Raw genomic sequence first — 21926 nt, 5'->3', positions numbered from 1 at the left:
TTGAGAAAGCTTTACCTATTAGGTTTCCGCGATTATTTTTAATTTGACCACCTTTCGTTTTCCGCACCCATAAATTCTTGAATGGATCCTAATCGTCTTTGTCGTTCCATTCTGACCTGAGCACAAATTTTTATCCGTGCCATGCCGCTGTGAGGATATAATTTTATTGCTGGAAATTTTTCTTTAAGGAAGAGTGTTTATTTCGCACTTGTTATAGAAACGGTATTTGAAAGGATATTTGCTGCAATTTTGCAATTACGCATAAAGTGGCGAATACGGCTTGTGTACTTGAATCTCCGAGTAAAAAGAGGAAGAACGAAGAACTCCGGAGAAAATGAGGAGAAACTTTCGAGGAAGCCTCGTCGAGAGATCCCTGCGGGCCTATTCGTACATGAGAATGGCACTAATTGGCATTAGATCCGGTGGTTTGTCGAGTTGTCTCTTCACCTTCTTTTTTTCTTTCCTTTTCGTCTCCCACTGTTTTCATGTTGCACAGTACGCCATATAGAGTAATCTCGTGTCCGAGGTTTCTGTTTCGTAATCACGTGTCTCTGCTTTTGTCCTTTTCTTTCTTATTTTCTAGTCTTTATGCGCAATAGAAAGTTCAGATTTTACTATCGTGTAAATTACCGACTGAAAAATTAAAAGGATCTTAAAAGAGATAAAAAAGCATTAGTGTATACTGATCTCACTCATTTGGGTAATGATTTAAGAATAACATCTTTTGATTTATCGTTCGAGAGTAATATTTCGATCTCGTATTCATGCTCGCATAGAAAATATGTTAAATATTGAAGTCTTATCTTTTTCATCAAGCGTATTTCCTGTTATTTATGGATCTCGTGGTTAATTTTGAGTTGTTGATTCCTCCTTAGTGATATCGTCGAGAGTGGTCATTATTTATTGCAACTTTCCAGTCTTTAGCATCATCTATCTTTATAACTGAATTTCAATTTAAAATTGAAACTAAGTCTGCCTAAAATTAGCTGGAGAATTATTTTATCTGTTTTTTTAAGTTTATTTTTTCTTAAATTATATATTGAATATTTATATAAGGAAAGATTTATTAAAAATATATGCAATTTAAAAAAGTATGCGATAGATTGGCGCGTATCGCTAGCTGTTGTACAATAGTTATCGGTCTTTTGACCCCCACGGTTCGATTTCTCAACGGACGGGAGAATACGAGAGCGCCCAAGTGGGAACGGAAGAGAGGTCGTGACCGCGCGTGCGACGACACCGTCGTTTCTCCCTGCGGCCAATCATCTTACAACCCGGACGAATGGGGAATCGGCACGTAAACGCCAACGGAATTATTCACCGCTAATGGGAAGATGAATGCCATGGATAAATTTGAGGCCGGGTACTACTACCTGGTCATTAGACGTTCGCTACGGTCGCTACGGATTACGTCGGAATAATCGAGTTTATTAGCAAACGCGTTTCTCTTAGCTTATCTCTCTCTCTCTCTCTCTCTCTCTCTCTCTCTCTCTCTCTCTCTCTCTTCCTCTCACTGTCGACACGATGCTTTTCCGAAATGCGAACCATACCGAATGGTAAATGGCGGAGAATCCACTTCTGTTACAAACCTGAACAAATCCGCAAAATTACAAACGGTCGCGAGAAGACTTTACCGGAAAAAGTCGAGGACTCGGTCGAGGACTTATCGAGTATTGTTCGCAACCCCTGGGAGTTCATAATTGAAACGAACTAGCTTCGATGTTTGTCGAGACGCTTGGTTTCACGAGAATGGCGGAAGATTAGCAGTACCATTTTCAGGAACGTTAACGCGGAGCTCGTATAAAGAGACGTGAATCGCGTCGAGTGTACAATGAATAATGGTGGGGACCCTACGAACGATCGAACGACCCTTACGTTTCTTCCCGTATCTTCTCCCCTGTCACGTAACACACGAGTGGACGAACATCCCTATTATTTTCTACGAGATCGTCCGTGACCACCCCGATCGTCGTGGGCTCCCTCTTCGTGATCGCCCGTAATTTTTCGGCGAGGCGAGGCAAGGCGCTTCTCGACCCCTCGAGGGCTTCTGGGCGTTAAGCCGAATTAACATAAGAGAGTGTGTGCAAACACGGAGAGTCAGTGGAGCGAGGTGGAAGGCAGCAGGAGACATAGGCGGGAGAAGGAGGAGGCGGCGGAGAAGGGGAGGGAGAAATGAACGGAAGGAGGAGAGGAAACACGATGGGAACACGTGTCCCACACGGAGATAGTTAATTACTCGTTTGTGCCGCGCTGGGTTGGAGTCATCTGGAAGTGAGATGGTGTGCGGGTCGGGACGAGTATCGCGCGGCATGGACGGAGAAAGAAGACATATTGGGTGGAACGGGAGAGAATACACATATATACACGCGCGGATGGAAGAGACAGAGAGAGAGAGAGAAAGAAAGAGCGATGCGGGGTGCGTGACGCGACGCGGGCGAGAGAACGAGACGGTGCATTCCTGTTTCATCGGACCGTTGAGACCCGTGCTTGTCACGGAGGTGGGGTAGGCGGGGGCGGTTGTGGTGGCTGTGCGCGCGAGGGGGAAGACGAAAAACGAGGATAAGGTTAATGATATACACGCTGGCTACCGTATACTACCGTCTCGAGCTCGTCCGTGGTTACCATCTTTTCGTCTTTTCCTTTTTTTTCTCTCGTCGCTCTCCCGCGCGCTCTTTGCTTCTCACCTTCTCCGCTTAACATCTCTTATACCCACTACGACTTCTCGTATTTTACATAATTGAGATAATACCATCAGCGTAATGTCGTTGGTATTTCTCAGACAAGAACAGTAGACGTAAAAATTGTTCTTCAGTCCCGCCGCTAAAAGAGTAACGGTTTTTTTCTTTGATACACGAGGCGCTAAGAAATAGGAGAATTGGTTCCGTAAAAAGTTCTATTTCGGGTATGTCACAGATAAAATAGAAGGATAAAATCGGGTCGCAGTCGGGATCTACATTAGCTGTAGCTTGTTCGCCAGATAAAGGCTGGCACTCTTAAAAACGCCCGGTCGACCGTCGAGCGATAGCTTCGATAATGGCTTGACAACCCGGAGACACGAGGGAGACATTCTTTTCTCCTCCCCATCCAAACCGCTTCGCGTTTGTTTCGTTTTTCAGCTCATACTCGATCGCCGGAGCGAGGAAACGAGTCCCGCGACGGTCCTCTCCCTGTCTCTCTCTTCACCGAGCTATATTGGCAGAAAAACAACTAATACGAAAACAGAAGTTTGGAGTACATGGAATCAAATGCAGTTAGCTCGTGACTGACCCGTTTCATGGTCGTTTCGAACGAATAAACAGATTATTCTTCATATTTCTTACGATCGTACAATATGTAATAGTATTCTTATGTCTTTCTCTCCGATTTCCTAGAACGTATACCCCTTATCATAAAAATCTTCCTTTTATCTACAGATTTTTTTCTGCAATCTTCGCATTCTTCCCGAAACGTTTTATCTTCTCATTTTCACCGGGAACAATCGACCGTCATTTTTAATTCGCCCGACGGCGCGCGTTATGACTCAGCGCGATCGTGCATTTATGATCCGCAAAACGGATGGTCGGGGGCGCTCACGAGAGCGGCGCCGATTAGAATCGCAATTTAGATGCTCTCGAGAGATGTGGCCGCGCGCTCGGATTTCATTGCCTCGATGCACACTCCCTCGTCGCACGAGGGGGAGGCAGACAACAACAAGGGGTGCCGCTCGTTCTTCACCCTCCGCCTTCCATTCTCCCGGTTGTCGGCGTGGATAACGAGATTATTGTGAAAGGGAGTGGTAAGAGAGTGGTGGCTGTCCTCGTCCTTAGAAATTTCATTTTGACGTTACTGGCTACGCCGTGATGCGCGGCGCGTCGTAAAAAAGATGAAGGGGAGAAGGGGGAGGGTAAGAGCGGTATCAGCCCCAGGAGATCGAAAGGGACGACATTGTCGCGAGTGTCGAAAGCAAGAGAGGTCGGTAGGCAGGTACGATCCCATCAGCCCCTTCTTTTCGCCCCTGACTCCCGCTTCGGCGTTCAGTTTGGCGGTAATTATAACATATTCCCTCGATCTTTCCCCTTAATCCCGAGGGAGACGACCCTCGTGTTACAGATTCCCCATTGAATATCGCGCGACGCCCTCGAGGACCGTTGATGCTGCGAAAGGCGCGATGTCATCGAGAGAAAGAAAAGACCGTCATTCGACGATCGTAAAGTCGTTATTAAAAGTTTCCAGAGAAGACGCGCGATATTAAATTCGCAGCGTTTATTCATTGTCTTCACATTTTCGCATGCGTGCCGTGAGATAACTGTTCCTGTTGACGATGTTGAACGAATGTTCTGCAGGCGCTGATAGAATCACTTTATAAAAAAATTAGAGAGAAAGACAGAGGGAGGGAGGGGGAGAGAGAGAGAGAGAGAGAGAGAGAGAGAGAGAGAGAGAGAGAGAGAGAGAGAGAGAGAGAGAGAGAGAGAGAGAGAGAGGAAGAGGGTGACGAGAGCGTTTCACGATAAGGGTGAGCTGCTCCGCCGCGACGGGAGGAGCAGCTCGTAAAAGGGCGTCACCGTGAACGGCAGGCAGGCAAGCAGGCAGGGGGTAGAGACGAGAGGGTGAGAACGGGGTTTATGACTGTAACAGATTAGGTGACCGAACTGCCAGGGTGGCTCCCGCCGTGCTTCCTATTATCGCCAGAGCTTTTGTAACACCGTCGCTTTTGTCGATGCCCTCTGCTCTCGCTTCCACCGGCAACCAAACGTACCAGACGGTGAAAGGGAGACGAAGAGATAGGAGAACGAGGAGAGTGAATGGTCGTTTCAGGGAGTTGGGAGAGACGAGACGACGGTAGCGGGCCACGACAGTTGGCCGATATTTAAGCTCCCTTTGTGCCGTTAAAGTACCACGCGCGGCTCATTCGCGCAGTTCGACGGAGTTTTCTCGTCGCGCTTTTATCTATCGTCGTAGTTTTTCTCTTCTCTCTCCCCCCCCCTCTCCCTCTCTCTCTCTTTCAACGAGATCGAGATCCATGGTCGAGGGTAGGAAATGCGGAGGAAGAAAAGACACGAAATCTCTCTTTCTCTCTTCCAGATTCAACCAGTAATTACCTGGTCTACTCGGAACGGCCGAATCATAGCTCTCGGCTCTTTGTTTGTCCGCGGCTTCTGTTCGCTTAATCTTTATTCCTACCGGTTTTTTTATACGCTCTTTTTCCTTCTCTCGTCCGTCTGTTATCTCGTGTTTCACCTCGAACCTGTCACGTCTGACATTTTCTTTTTACGGCGCGCGACGTAGTATCCGCGAAAGTATATGGTATAACAACGGTTCTTAACCTTTTGACTTCTGTGTGCACGCCCATTGAATCACTACTGCCGGAGTTCCGAAGAACCGTACCGCGGTGTGTTTAGGGCATATTCTCTTTATCATTATATAAATTTATCGCTGCATGGATGCAGTAATTTTGCGATTTATTTTCTACATTTTCGCACACTTTATTCGTTTGTTTTGTTGAAACGTGTAAACGCGATTTCCTGCATAATACCGATGTAAGGGAATATCAACTTTGAGGGAGAGAGAGGGAGAGAGAACGGTCACTTTACATTCGCCAACGGCGAAACGGAGTCTATAAACGTCAGCGTCCGCGTGTTATTAAGTTAAGTCTTCTGCGCAGCGATCTCTGGCGCGCACAGCTGGTCGTCGTCGTGTGCGTGCGAGATGCCATGCAAAGCATTCGTGTAAATACATTCGGGCTTGAGAGAGGTAGAGAAAGAAAGAGAGGGACCAGAGAGACGAACGAAGAGACCACGTATAGATATGAGACGAGAGACAGAGGGTAGCATTTATTCTTGTATCCAGCGGCGTGCTAGTGTGACGTTATTTTACGAGAGCGTCGATCGTATCGCCTTAATTGCTCGACGGGTTAAACTGCCGCGCAGTCGTCTCTTATCGAGCGATCTGTTCGAATGCGTGGCCTGGCCCGCCTGTGTCGGGACTCGGGACCGGCACGGAGAATCGTGCGTACACGCGTCAGGTGTTTTCAGCTCGCTTCACGTCATCGTGAGTTACGTTACAGATACATTGTAGTTATGAGCGAATTGACGCGCGCGCGCGCGCACACACACACACACACACACACACATAAAAAAATATTTTCTGGGCGCACTGTTGGCGGATAGGCGCCGACACCGTTACCACCTTCTTCCGTGAAATAACGTTTTGACACGATGGTTTTATTAGCCGCTCTACATACGCTAACTCTGCTCGTTACCTCTCGCGAAAGAAATTTAAGTAAATGGCCTGGCAAATTATACGATATGATTATACGTTAACTGTATAAGAGCCTCAATGCGTTACAGCAGATGTGCTCGCCTCTCGAGACCTCTCGGATCTTAATATTCCCGTTTTCTGATATTAAAGAAGCCTTCGGCTTCATTGTTCCGTTTATTTATTTCAGATATGTCTATTTGCGTTTTTTCACGCGGGACGATGCACGGTGGGATCTACCGTAACGTGTGCACGCCGCGAAGATGCGAATCACACCGCGAGAAAGCTGGATATAACGCGCTGGTAATGGTTAACGAGAGTAGAACAAAATGCATGCGCCGGTGGCGGCGCACCGGCGCAATTTCAGCATACCGAAGAATTACGAGCGCGAGAATCGTCTCGTCTCGTCTCTTCTCGTCTCGTTTCGTTTCGCGATAGAGAGACTCGCTTTCGCGCGCCGCGCGCGCTATCATTATTCTATGCATTATTTATGTCATTCCCCGTGTGCCGAGTACAATGTGGGTCTACGAATCAAAATGCATTGCTTATGCAAATAGCGGTCGTGCCCCGCAGTCTCGGGATGAATTCGCAGTCTGCTACGGGGAATAATCATAATGATCAATAAGATACAACCGCTCGTACACCCGTCTCTTTCTCTCTCTCTCTTTCTCTCTACACCTCATGCAAATCTTGAAGCGTATTGTCTGGCGATATTAAGGGAATTGTTATCGCGTTGCATAATTTCGGTATTCGATCGTGCTTGGGTTTGCTCGAGTTCGTTTGTTCGGCAATCAGTTTGTTATACACCCAACATCGATTTCTGTATTGTTTTTCGCCTAATTTCCCGCGAAAATTGTAGAAATTACGTAACTTAAGCTCATTACCGTCGATCGTGGTCATTTCGTGCGCGATATTACGGCTGTTCAAGGAATTCCGATTGTACGGTGCTTAAACCGTTATAAGATAAATCATGTTTTTCCCTACTCTCTCCACCGCGCGCGATATTTCGATGATATTTCGCGACCAGCGGCTCTCTACGGAATAACGGAATAACGGAAGGTGGTAGAGAGAGGTTCGCTTATAGGGCGAACGCGGTCGGTTCTGGTCGTCGGGTGGTTTTGGAATCCGCGCCACGAGTCGGTGGTTTTGCGGTGCGGCGAAAACCGCCGACCCTTTCGAAGCTCTTCCCGGCCCCGGCCGTTCTCCCTGTTTGCGTCGTCCTTTCGCGTAATCCCACCATGGTTTAGCGAGTTTCTCACGAGAGCCTCTAAGTAAAGCGGACGAGTGCGCACGGCCACCAACTCTCGAAACTACCGTCTCTTTGATTAGCACGGTATATCAGGTGCTTCGATTGATACAGGCAGCTGTTTCTCTCGAATATTAAGTTAGAAAAGACACTGGTGAAAAAACTTTTATTATTTTTTTGCCAGAGAAACGAGTTATAGTGAAATCTGTAATAATAGCTTTGAAGTTAAGTCTTTTAACGAGTTGGTAAATCAAAACAAATCTAAAATCTTTAATTATATTATGTAACTGGAGAACGCGAGAATAAATTTAAAATATTCGGAGCGTAATATATATATAGCATTTCCGTTTTAGTTGCGACCCTAATGTGAGCACAATGCCCGTTTACCGTAGCTCGAGATGAGCAAATGTTCTTGGCACTTGAGCGCGCGCGTGCCTTGTGTTTGGTTACGGGCTTGATCACAGACGGGGACATCGTAGAGAGCAGTTAACCTGTCCGATAATACGTGCCGATAATCAGGCATCTAGTGGATGACGGACGGCGGGATCGATGGAGCTAACGTAATTAGACGCAGTGATACGCGCCACTTAAGCGTACTTGAGTGGCTGCAAACGCAACTGATTGGTCCAGTTGCTGTTAACGTTAGAACGTAACACGGCGTGGCCGACTTGTCGTCTCCTCTTCTCCCCCCTCTCTCTCTCTCTCTCTCCTTTCCTCTTTGACGGCCGAAGAGACAGGGTGACCGCGCGCGCGCGTAAACGACGATGTCGCCCCATAGTCGGCTTTAACGAACGTCCATTGAGCGGCCTCCTCGCTCCATTGAGTTGTCCGCGATAATATACTGCGAAACGGTAATCCGGTATCTGCCGGGATGTATTAAATGTCGCGCGAGACTCGAAAACCAATAAAAGCGCGATCGTGCCGATCGTTGCGCTTTAATGCCAATTCTTGTTCGTCGTTATCCGGCCCCGGCTATCGTTTCGTTTTCACGGGGTTGTCGGACCGATAACGCGCTATTTGAATACCTCCGGCGCGAACGCGCGCACGCTGTATTGCCGATGGCTCTCGATCGCGCGGAATAAAAAGCGCGGCGCGGCGCGGCGCGGCGCGGCGTGGAAAGAGGGAACCGAATGATGATGCGGGAGAGAGGAGGCTATCGGATAATTAAATCGGCCGCGGCACGTAAAGGACACTGATTGACGTGCGCGACGGCTACGTTCTCTCATTATTATTCGTCGAAACGACATAATTCGCGCGCTTCGCTTTTCGACGGACGCTAACCGTGTTGCTCGGCGGGTGTGCGTTGCTTTTCCGTCTCGCTCATCGATGCGAAAGGCCATCACTATTTCGTCATTCCGTTCGTTGAACATTAAAACGATGTGAATATTTCAAGAAAATATCGGCAAGATGCTGTTGTGTGTTTATCATATCATTACTTTCGACATTTCCATATATGTATTAGGTATGTAGATGTGTTTTTTTGGGCTATATCGGTACAAATAATTTACAATAAATTATGCACACGGCGATATAAATCTGTTTTACGAGTGGTGTCCGTATCTCGACAGACTGATATTCTTAATTCATATCGATCTATTGACGGAGCTGATAAACGGAGCTACCGGAAAATACCAAGCGGTACATTTCATTCTGACGTCTGCTATTTTGTCCCACGGGCGAAAGCTGATAAATTAATTGGATTGACCATCGTGACTTGTCGCATACAAATCGGATCAGCGATTCCATTGCGATCAGCTGTTTGCCAATTTGCATTAACTCTACTCTTCCGTCCTTTAATAAGATAGATGAGAAAATCTACTCGCATTACGTCGCATTTAAAAGTCACTTGCGAAAGATGAGCCGTATATACGCGTACGTATGTGTTTCTGGATGTGTATATACGTTCGCAGATAACAAGCAAGCGAGCGAGATACACAGCGTTGCAATGTTGTCTGGTATGATTCCGTCGAGCTTGAGCCGTTTAAAGATATTGCACACCTGGCGCGCAAATCCTCGGCGTAATTCGAATATACATGTGCGATAATGCGTCGGGGAGAAGCCCTTTGCGAAGCCGTAAAAATTAATAAAACACGCTGCGGTGACTACTCGCAGCTATACGAGGCTTTCCGAGGACTACGAGGTACATCGATTCACGTGAGATCGAATTTTTCTTTGAAATATTACTCGCTTATCACAGTAAAATATTCTACAATTTAAAAGCATGTTGTAAAAAGTAAAAGAAATCCTAACGAGACAGTAACAAACAATTTTTAAAAATGAGATTAAAAATTAATAAATCACAAACAAGGAAGTACTTAGCGTTTTCTGAACGTCCGTACTGTTTGTGGTATTATATATTATATGTATATATAGTAGACCCCCCCGGGCCTGGTATCACACGTGTGACTCATTAGCGCGGCAACGCGACCGAAAGTTGATCTTTATTTTACGAGTTTTGGCACGATTTTCATTACGCGATCGCGATCGCCGGCGAATCGTTAGCGACCTCCCGCTCGCGTTCCCGCACGAAACGTCGCGATTCCGGCGGCATTCCTCGGCCGTCGCGGAGTAGACTAGAGGGAAAAGAGAGAAAGGGAGAGGGAACTATATTCCGGCTTTTACGAGGCCATAGTGGCGTATCCGTTTTGCGGGGCACGACGTGCAAAACGATCGATAACACGCTCGTAACGTTATTACCAACAGGTATACGGAGGCGGGTAGCACTGGTACTACCGGCAATAATGTGGCTTTTACGCTTGGTGGACGCGCGCTGATACAGCAACCACCAAAGTCACTCGGATTTTACTACGGCACATGCCCCGCGATAAAAAAGTAGCGTAGCCTGAAATATTTAATTAATTGGGATAAATATAATTATAATTGGCATAAATATAAATATAATTAAGATATATAAATCAAATTAAGGATCGTTCTTGACGTGATATACTGGTTTAAATTATTACCAAAGTTGTTTCTGTTCTGGCAGTTACATATTATGGCGATTATAAGTTTGACTCTTAAGCTTGAAGCATAATAGTGATCACTTTCTACCGAATAATAATAGAGCGAAATTTTCCTTTTTTAGATGAGAAACTAACTATCTATAATAAGTTTAGCGTGTTATCCGGTATTTATTACATTGTACTTCGCATGTATAACGCGACGCTCGGATGAAACCTGAATCAAGATAAGATACATATAATAGAATTAATAAACCAATTAAACTTTAAGCCGGTTTATATTGTTATGATTATGCGTCGAAGTTACAGAACAGTTATACAGAACTGTTTGAACAGTTCGAAATGTACTCGAAGATTATTACGCCGGCAATTTCATTTGTGGTAATCTAGAAAGTCTGATGGAAGAGTCATTCAAAATTTGACATTAGTTTTTACGGTAAAAGAAATAGAGCAGTTACATATAGACATGAAAGATAGATGTACATCAAAATTGAGGAAAAGCATTAATTAACGAGGCGTGGCACGGTCTTTTTTGCGGATTTTTTGCGGAGTGTACATCTCGAAGTGGCAACATTTTTTGTCCAACTCTGTGTATCGATTTCAAGTTACCTGCGAGTTGGCGGAGTTTCTCGAATAAATCTCGAGGTCTTTAGGGCTTTAATGGCGTTAAGGGATTAAGGCACATTGATACATTTAATGGTGTTTTTTTGTGTTGCAGGGTCCACCGCAGCCTGGGCAGCCGTTCAAATTTTCGGTCGGCGAGTCCTGCGATCGTATAAAAGAGGAGTTCAACTTTTTACAAGCCCAATATCACAGGTATCCTTCTTCTTTTCGTATTTACAAACTTGTTTTTGTCGATTGCAGTCAATCGAAGATGTACGGGCTTTATTCAATATGAATAAAGACGCGGCCAATTTGTCACAAGTATTGTTTCCGACAATCCTGGCAATTTGTATTAATCACGCGACTGTAAACGTACATCTTTGTTGTCTGTCACAGACATTAATATTTATACAATAACTTTTTTTTTCTTTGAATTAACGACACGTATTTTTTTATTTTTGTTACTGAAGTAACGGTAGAGTACGTAGGAAGTTGATATTGATACAACTTGTCCCAAAGCTTTTACGCGATCTTATCGGCGTTTTTTTTTTTTTTTTAAGAAAAATTGTCGGATTCCCATTTTCTCGGCGAAAATATATATTTTCTCGCGGATAGTTGAGCGTGATGTAAACTTCATTCAGCGGTCAGTAGTTTGTCGAACGGAGTAAACATTCGCGTCCGTGGACACCGGAGGGCCGTATCCATTAAGCGCTCGTGCAAATACCACGTGGGCGCGCACGCGAAACGCACGAACTGATGTACGGACGTGGGCAGATAATTGTTTGTCCGACCGGCAACGGTGCACACCGAAGTATGCGCACGGTCTGGAGAAGGAGCGAAGACCCCATTTGGATGGCGCGCCTGTGTGCGCGATGCACGTGTCTGCGATCGCAGAAAAGGGTTTCCTCCGAGATCGCGGGTCGCGCTTTTTGACGGGTTCGGGAGCGAAAAGTTCGCTGGCGCGTGACTAGTTTCTTTGATCGTTGGATTTGCGTCCCTATTCATCGATATGTTAAATTCACCGCGTTCCGGGGTCGTTGAAAGAGCATCGGCATCGTCCTCTCCCTTTTCCTCCTTTTTTCTTGAAAGTTAAATGTATACAAAGTGCTGACAATAAAAGAAAAATAATTACAATAATTAAAACGGAGCGACGATACCGGGCACGTTTGAGCCAATAACTGTCGCGCGTTTAGAACAACATCCGCATAAATTCCACGGATTGAGATATTAATCGCGGAAAAGCAAAAATGCATCCGGCCGCGTGAAACGGAGTGCTATCTCGGCCACGTGTTAGTAGGCGCGCGCATTCAAGCGCGCAACGTGATTCTCGATAAATCGTCCCGCAAATCGTTGGCACGGCGTCAATCTGAAATAATTAATCGACTTTCTGACTGTACGAGTATTGCCGTTTGCGTAACGAGAGTTGCCGCTCGCGCGAGCGTGATCGTTAATACCGTGCTAATTTATCGCCTTATAGGTGAGATTACGCCGCGCAACATATAGAGTGGATTCGCCTTTCACGAATATTAAACGCCGCGTCGGATTTACCGCATGCATTCTATCATTTTCTCGAACCGAGTCAAATTGCTTTTGCGTCCCGTTACGCGACTTCTGGGTTTCCTCCTTGAAAAACACAAAAGAGAAAGAAAATTTGGTTGTTCGAGAAATGCCAAATTTATCATTGCGTTTCCGTGCTGAACTCGATGGCGAGATCGATATAAACCGTCTTTACTCCGTTCGTTATCGTTGAAGCTTTTACAGTTGTACCGACCTTTTATTTTATCTCGTTCGCGATACACGGCGCGCGTTATATATGGCGCGTTTTTAACTTAATGTCGCGACGAAGAACGACGAGCGGAGGGACAATGGCACCGACGATTTCGAGGGCCGGTGGATATTAATGCTCTGTTCTTGTTCTTCTTACACAGCCTTAAATTGGAGTGCGAGAAACTGGCCAGTGAAAAAATAGAGATACAGAGGCATTACGTGATGGTAAGCCGGGAAAAAGATAAAAATGTAGAAAGGGCAACGCGCGCGCGTTACTCACACATACATTTACACATACACACGCATACCCACATGCACACAAAGCCATACGAATCATCCTGCCGTTGTTCCCAGATTAAAATGCATTCGTTTTCGTCGCGCTCGAATTCGAGAGATATCGCTCGGTCGCGGTCGAGCTGTTTCAATTCTCGCGAAATTGCGAAGACCCCTAAAAGGGAGGGAAATTATTAAAAAACCGATTTGATTTTACCGAAATGAATTTTCGATATGCCCGCGGCAGCACGGCTGTAACGCTTTTATTATACGTGGGGGTGCAATTAAAAGGAAAATGGTACGTATCTTCAAAGTAATGTCAAAGGTATAATTCCAGGGGAGTTGGGTGGACGGGGCAGATAAAGAGAGAGAGAGAGAGAGAGAGAGAGAGAAAAAAAAAAGAAATCTCGGGGAAATTATTGTCGCGAGCCGAGCATTGGCGGTCGTCGCGCGCCGAAAATACTGGGAACATGGGGAGAAACACGAATCACAGAGAGAGACACGACACACCCCATACTCGCTATCGTAGGTATACAGTCATGGAGCAAGCAGGCAGAGCGGCAACAGCAGCAGCGGAGCAGCAACACAGCAGCGGCGGCGGGCGCGCGATGCACTCGAGCGTTACAGGCACATACGAACGCATTCATTTCGCCGCGGTACAAGCGGTTTTGTCGACCACCGCAAGATTATTTTCCTGCGCCCCCGGGGCGCCGCGCTAAACAAAAATACGGCGCGAGCTTGTCGTCGTTAAAAAAGTTATCGCCACCGTGGACGGGGCCTTTGTTCCCGCTCTGATGTCGCTGTCGGGGTAACATGGTTGGTGGCCGACCAAGTGAATATTAATATGCGCTTTAACACGTCGGGGAAAAGCGCGACGCGACGAGGATTAACTCTTAATGAACCCGCGCAGTGCCGCGACGATTCTCTCGTATTGATTTCGTATTAACTTTCTTTTTAAACGAGGCAAAGTGCTCGAAAACACATTTTCTGACGATTACATAGTTTTTTTTTTTTTTACAAAATAATTATCGCTCTCGATGATGAACAGTTTTGTTATTTAATATTTAACGACCGGTATATATATATATATAGTACCTACCTAACGCGTTTGCGATTGTTTGTATTTGCATACGATTTCCTTGTTAATTGAACGCGATGTAAATTCCACGAATGCGTTTTTATGAATTATTCGCTCGCAATCGCGACGCTTCCAATATTCTCCACGGTCCACTTGGTAAACACGAAATTCACACACAATGTAACACACACACACACACACACCCACACACGATGGCCAGTATATAACAATTATTATCAATGTTTGTTGCGGCTGCACTAATTGTGTGTTTTTAATGGCTTGGCTGTGCACCACCCCTCCGCAATATCCCTCAATTTGGGGGCGCGATAGAAACGAACCGGTTCGGAAGGTTAAAAAAAGTATGTACATGCGGAAAAATCCGGGACAGATTAACGAATCGTTACACGATCGAACAACGCGTTTCGAACATGATATCGTATCCCTCGTTCGCCACGGAGCCCAAGTCACAGACCCTCGATCTCGACTCGTTGATGACTCGATAATCTCGTTTAGCGGCGCGTTATTATATTCTCCATTCTCTATTGTTAGCCGAAACGCTCCACACGAGACCTCTCCCCGGTCAAATACGAAAGAGAGAGAGAGAGAGAGAGCCCCCCTTCTTTATTTTGCCCCCACAGCTTTTGAATGTCGCCTGCACTTACTAATGTTTAGCTTACACGTGCGATTTCCTGCTTGTTCTGTCCAGTATTAAGTTGGAGCTGGAGAAACTCGCCCAGGAGAAGACGGAGATGCAGCGCCACTACGTCATGGTGAGTTCACACAAGCTTACAAAACCTATTGGCAGAACCTATCGATAGTAATCGTATTAAACGTAAAAGGGTCAAACGACGCGACGCGACGCGCTTTTCTCCATTTCGCGTCGCGAGAGACGAGTCCTCGCAAAGTTTATTTTTGCGCTCACTCTTGACTTGAACCGTTGCGGACTGTAGGGAACACTCCACATCGTAAGTTCGCTCGTCAAATTTGCACTACGACGCAATGCTGAGAAATATATCGAGAGTACATAAGTTTAATGATGTTTAAATTACGCGCTATACAAAGTTGACATTATCTTTAGGCACATATATATCTCTAGAAGTCCGATTTGCGGTAAAAAAATATTTGTCTTGCGGCATAAGAGGATGACGAAATAATTTAGAATCACGTCGTACACGTGCCGTGCGGTGCTCCTTCGCCGAACGCGAAGGCTTCTCTTCTAGTTTTGTTTTTCGGCTTTGTCCCGCGAGAGTATATATACACGTAGACGCCGCGAGAGTCTCGGCTTACTTTCGCCCGTAGATCTTCGTTATCGCGATACACCGTCGGCCGCGTGTATGCATCTTCATTAAGAGCCGCGTGAAGCGTAAAGAGGTGCGCACCGCTTTCTTCATGGGAGGTCAAAGGTCGCCGAGAGTACCGGTTTTAATTTTACGCCAGTTGTACCGGCGCGCGGCGTCTCGGTGGATCTGCATTCTTTCCGGGCTATCTATCTTGAGAGTGTCTTCACATATAACACGATAATTTCCAGGCTACATCACTTTAGTATCCGGAGAAGCATAGATCTAAATCTTTTTTTTTTTTTTTTTTAGATTAAGGCACGGACACTTCCTTAGATTTGCAAATTCACCGCGAAGATATTCGTTGTGCTAATCTAACTGGAAGTTTATTCGAGAAATCTTGATAGCGCGCGCGAATAGAGAGCCGCGTTGCCCCGCGATTCGCACGCCACAAGTATACGCGGTTCGCAGTTCGTTGCTCAAAGTTCACGAAGCCATGCATTAATAGACCGGCGATAATTTATAGGCCGTAGTCCGCGGACTTGGCCGCGCACGGTCGATGCAAATAACTTCATATAAAATGCGCGTCGCTCGCTCTCGCGTGGACGTGGCACTTCCGCCGATTCACGCCACGGCACGAAGATTAATCGCGCGATCGTCTCACGTATACATAGCGTGTACGTCGTACGAGAGCGCGCTTATCTCGCGTTCAGGTATGCGCTGCTCGCTCGCTCCTCTCGATCGATCGATCTTCGCGCCCCGTGCGCCCGTATCCTTTGTTCCGCCCGTACGCATATCGATCGATCGGCCCGCGACTCAAGCGTGTGACAGGTTTAAATGTACATATCATACTTTATTCCACTTTCGTTTCGATGTGGCGCAGGGGCGCTTATTGTTCTGCCAGTTGCGCGGTAACGAACGTCGGCGCGAAACATAGCGAAACCACGGAATGCACTTGATCAAATTTCGATCGGCGAGCACGAAAGCATATTTATTGCGCTATCGTCCTATCGCGCCGTTTTATCATTGATGATTGATTACCGACGTAACAAGAATTTATCGTAGTATCGGGTTCAGTTCGGCGTTAGCAACAGGTATACTCGCGTCTGTCGGCTAAAACACGTTCGAGTTCGCATCGAGCGAGTCATCGATTCATGCGGGTATTGCAATCGTAGCGCGCGTAACGGTGCGTCGCGCAGATGCTCGCCCTCATCGTCGATGAATTAGCGAGTACCGAGTAAAGTATCGCGTTACGGTTTTTCCACGGTGATCGCCGTAGCTTGCTTTCCCGCGCTCCGAACAACGCCGCCGTCGCGTCGTCCCCACTGAATGTCTCTCCCGGATATCGCGAGTACTGTAACCGGGATATCTCGTATACGATGTGTATACACATACATGTAAAGCCAGTCCCCGTATCTGGTCTCCCTCCGAATTTTCCACGTGACGTCGCGAGGCGGCATTTACTGGCAGCCAGCCGGCGAATCTCTCGGGACTCGTTATCGATGGAGGCCATCGGCGTATACGGTCGTGTTCGTGCGAGCCGTAGGATGCCCGGTACGACATCGTTATACCACACGGGTGTAGGCCCCAGCCATGCACGGGGCGTTACGCCTTTACGACTCTTTCATGTAATTGTCGAGCTCGTGAACTTTTACGAGCGCGCGAACCGCGAGCATGGCGGGAGGGAGACCGGTCGCGAAGCACTTCGTTCGTCGCGCTCGCATTGCCACCCGATACATTTGACGTGAGTACATCCTCCGCTTCGTGTTTCCGCTCGCGAATCGCACGCTATATTACTGCGCGCGATACTCTCATCGGTTGAGTGAGCGCGAGCGCGCGCGCGTCTAAAACGTTTCTATTAAATACGAAAATAATGTTATAGAAGTAAGAACACGCTCACCAGAGAATTAATTCGTGTATGCGTCGAGGCCGCCGATTTGCTGAATCATTCCGTAGTACGAATACACGAGCGTGAACACAAACTATCGCAGCCGTACACGTAGGCCGTGGCATGTTCTTGATTAAGCCGATTCGACCGCGGAGTAACGAGGTTGCATCGAGGACGAAATTTGCAAGTCGCACACGATCAGATACATTATCATCGCTTAAAGAGTTATATTCAAGTACGATTTTTATTGGGAGACGACGAGTGTCTTTCTCTAAGCGAGAGGGGAACGAGCCAGGCACGTTCGTGGGGTAGATACCGATCGTGATCGATATCGTTTGGCTGCTCGTGAATTGAAAAGAGATTGCGCCATTCCGGAGTCGTTTTCGCGATTCAATCGGTCACGATTAGAGACGACGACTATTCATACGGAGTAAGTTTTCAGCTAATAATTCAACCTAAATCTTCTCTCGACTGTTTTTCGAATGAGAGAGAATTTTATACGAACATAGATAAAGGCTCGATTTATTCTCGACCTCAAGAAAAAGGTCTGTCGTCGGAAAGCATTAAAATACTTTCCTCTCAATTTTTTACATAAAAAAGATGCAACGCGTATAAAATGTCGATACTATAATGAGATATTCGTAATCACGCTGCATCGAGTTTACGGAGCTTCACTTCATTATCGTATAACCGATTGCCGCTATTCACAGTGTTCCTTCACTCGTATTAGACATCTCGACCGCGAGAGTGGCGTTTCCAGTTTCGTGATAATTAAGATCCCTGATCTCCCGTCTCCGAGGGTTTCCCTCTCTCAATGGAGTCTATCAATTAAAAACCAATTGCTTCGTTGGGACGGTCTGCGGCGGCGAGACTGATCTCCGCGTAGCTTCTTAACTATCTTTTTCTTTCTATCCGTGAATCAAAATGCAGGAGAAAGAAAGAAATATTTTGCCAAGCTATATATTTTTGAAATTTAGACACTAAATTAAAAAAAAAAAAGATTTATAATTAGTTTTCTGATGGTAGAAAAACTCGATGATAAAAAATGGAATACATATTATTATTGATAAATTTTTAATCGTTTTTCTTTTATTTTGTTCTCGGCGTTTTAATAAGTTGATTTAAACATAATTAAATTTCACTATACGCTAACATGAGCTGCGAGCTTTCAGCGAAATTATTATTTTCGCAAGAACAGAACCGATTGAAATATACATTTCGCGATTTATTGATAATGCTCGCGAGCGCGAATGTAATAAAAATATGGGCGGATTAATTTATATTTAAAAGCAGAGCGTGAGCCGGGCCAAATTTCTATATTTATATTTTCTATATATACATTGTAGCGTTCGCAATTTACAAAATAATCGTAATTTCAAAGATAAACCGCGCCGAATGAATATCGAATTATTAAAACAAACGGGTTTAATTAATCGCGACCTGTCCGGAGCAGGTTCGTAAAATATTCATCCAGACGAATTTGCCCGCGTTTGAAGTATTAACGATAATAATTCTACCGCATTGCAAAATAAATATTACCGGTGTCGTAAAAATTGTAACGTTGAGAACATTGCGTTCGAAAACGCGAGAGACCGTCTTCTCTCGCGCCCGCGCGGCCGCGTCTCGACGTCTCGCGCATTACGGTACGCGCGTTCCCCTCGTATATATATATATATATATATATACGCGAGAAAAACTCTAAACCGACTGTCGTAGCCGCACCGATATATTAAAACGCGGTTTAGTACGCTCTTTACGACCACCGGGCAATAAAGCCCGTTTCACAACGGTCGTTGATTCCGCCGGGAATAATGCGGCGACTATATTCAAGACGCTCGTTAAAATCGCGAACTGCCGGATTTTCTCTCTTTTTCTCCTTTGCGCGACCGTAGTTACGCGCCACGCTGTTGGTATTGCGTCGGTACACAGGATAGCTGTATTCCGGTCCTATTCCGCTCGCGAGGAACGGAAACGCTCGAAACCGCTACCGCGGCAACGTTTACGTTAAATACGTAAGCGCTATTTCGTTGCGAATCTTTTACGATCAGAAATCTCATGCGTGCGAAATGAGAACCGCTGTCTCGGTAAGCGAATTAGTTGAAGCCAGCCCCGGCCTGAGTCTTGTACACACGATGTAGAAACGATGTTACGAGAAACCGGTCTTTGGTCGACACGCATACGTACACGTGCACTCGACGGCGCGCTCGCGCGCGCGAGCACACGTACAAGCCTTTTCTCCCTCTCGGGGAGAAGGAGACGAGAGAGAGAGAGAGAGGGCCCGCGCGCTCCTTTCTCATCGTCTTCGTTTTTCTCATTTTCTCGACGCGCTTATCCCTCTTACCGACTGACTGCGGTCTCGCATTACGGCTCCATTTGGTCCGCTTTTCGTAATCTCGTAATCTCATTTGATCGATATAATCTCAACCCTGCAATCGCGAAGCAGGCCCTTAAGGATCCTCCGCGAGGCGCTCTTCCCGCACAGCCGTCATTACGGATTCAAGCCAGCATCTTGGGTTGCGAAACTCGATAATTCGATTAATCCCACGGAGTGGCTTTGCGTTTTATTCGAGATGCGATATTTATACGCCAATTTCAATTATTTCCGCTCGGATCGTTATTTATAAAAATAATACCCCGAATATACTACGACGAATTTTTCTGTATGTCGTCGCAATGAAAGATAAAATCGATGTTTATACTTTTACATGTATACTTCGTGAACACGACAGGTATATGCGGCATTGCATTCGTGGGCGCAAATTTAATCGAATTTTCTTAGCTATCCGAGAGAGAGAGAGGGAGAGAGTAAACGGAAATTTTACGCGGTAACGTCTTCGGGATAGGATAAAATGACAAAGCCGTAACGTAAATACGAAAATTGGATTTCGTATGAGCAACCTTCCGGCAAAGTTCAGCTTTTGCATGTGAAAGTCGGCGTTACGCTGCTAGTTCACGCACGCATCACCTTACGCTTAACGTCGACGTGGCTTCGTTAACGAAACGCATATAACGATGTAGCTGCGCAACACTACGCTTACACTAATTCCGTACTAACATCGTAATTTATGTGATTACGCGTTCTAATCTCTCTATTTCATTTACTTTTGCAGTATTACGAGATGTCGTACGGGCTTAACGTGGAGATGCACAAACAGGTAAGAGATTTCAAGTTCTGCCTACGTTATTTAAAAGTATCTTGAAAATGCGGTTAAAGAACGATATCGTCGTGATCGATACGCGACGTCAGTCGGCGGTGATTTATTAATCGCCCAGTTGGCACGTTGCGCGCAGCTTTCGGCTTTAATCCAAAATTAAAGGGTCGAACACGAGGAGAAAGCCCCGATTACGGGGTGTTTGCGACCCTCCGGGATCTTATAGCTATTGCGAATAAATATGTAAACAAGGTAATAACATGCAAATAGCAGCGCGGCCGGGGGTGCCCGCGTTACCTCTCGCGCAAAACCTTACGCAATGAAAAAAGCAACCTAACTTGACTTCCAGACTTTTATTAAGAACTACCGAGATTACCGTGCTTTCAGAAAGCACTCGGGGCAAATGAAGCTTTTTACTTCTTTCCGCGTTGCGCGTACAAATCAAATAATACTCATATATTCTTTTTTTCACGTACAGCATCGTCAAACGTTCGCGTATATTATTTTCGAACAGAGATCCATTTCGAGAATCTCCATTACAAAGATTTCGTAATCAAGCTCCTTTTGCATCGCATCCATATTCATCGTGGCGAACGGACCATTTGAATTTTTTATTTTCTCGCACGTGCATCCCATTGATGGCAACTACCGCGAAGCGTTGGTTTCATTTTCTTTCGAACCAGTCCCCTGGCTTCTCTCTTTTTTACGACGAAGAAAGGTGGTGCCCGGTCGAATAATTTAGGGTCGACGTGGGTCGCGCGAGAAAAGGAGAGACGCGATAATCGATCGGTAACGAGACCCTATCTCTCTTAATTATAGGACGCGTCTGATCGAAGTGAAACGCCCCCGGGCAGGCTTGACGCGATCTTATATAGAAATCCCGTTTGGGGAATCGCATATTTCTGTCGTTATTATCCGCGGAATGGATTTTCGCGTTCGCCGTTCACGAAAGGTCTGAGAAATATCTCGTTTTGAACTCGACGTACTACAAAGTGAATTCGTCGAATTATCGGCAAGCCAGCAATATCGACGACGGTAGCTCTCGAGTGTCCTAGAGGAGGCATTCTGTACACGCTACTGAACAAGAATCTCGATCACGAATTCTGTAGAATAAATGGCGATTCCTCTTTCTTCGCCTACTTCGATATTCTCGCCCCCTCATCGATGCTTCTCCATCATAATCTATCTTGGGCGTGGGCGTGCAGCGACGAGTAATGCTCACGTTTATTGAATATTTAGCAGCTGAGCCCGTTATTTCCTTCAGCCCGCCTCCATCCGTCCGCTTTATGTCCCACCTATTCTTTCCGACTCCTCTTCTTTTTCCGGCAGGATGCGTCCCTCAAATCATGAATAAGACTTCGGCGTCGGCCTTACGGCAGGTCCGCACGAAGCCAGTAGCGACGCAAGTCAGGTAGTAGCTCGCTTATCTCTTTTCCTGAGCGGGTATT

General features: G+C 46.1%; 1 protein-coding gene across 5 annotated transcripts in view; it reads left to right on the top strand.

Moving 5' to 3' along the window:
* LOC143901745 (protein groucho) overlaps positions 1–21926 on the top strand; it is a 68027-nt gene that overhangs the window by 5606 nt on the left and 40495 nt on the right. For 2 of the 5 annotated variants that reach the window (XM_077414262.1, XM_077414260.1), the window contains exons 2-4: positions 11159–11256; positions 14868–14931; positions 20437–20481. In XM_077414262.1, the coding sequence (XP_077270388.1) occupies positions 11159–11256; positions 14868–14931; positions 20437–20481 (207 nt within the window). Of the gene's footprint in view, positions 1–11158; positions 11257–12971; positions 13036–14867; positions 14932–20436; positions 20482–21926 lie in introns of those variants that run through there. The other 3 variants (XM_077414261.1, XM_077414264.1, XM_077414266.1) reach the window with 3 other exon arrangements.

Source organism: Temnothorax americanus, unplaced genomic scaffold (genome assembly GCF_048541705.1).
Source record: "Temnothorax americanus isolate GAGA-0224 unplaced genomic scaffold, ASM4854170v1 Scaffold36, whole genome shotgun sequence".
Lineage (NCBI taxonomy): Eukaryota > Metazoa > Arthropoda > Insecta > Hymenoptera > Formicidae > Temnothorax > Temnothorax americanus.
This window is presented reverse-complemented; position numbering and strand designations above follow the sequence as displayed.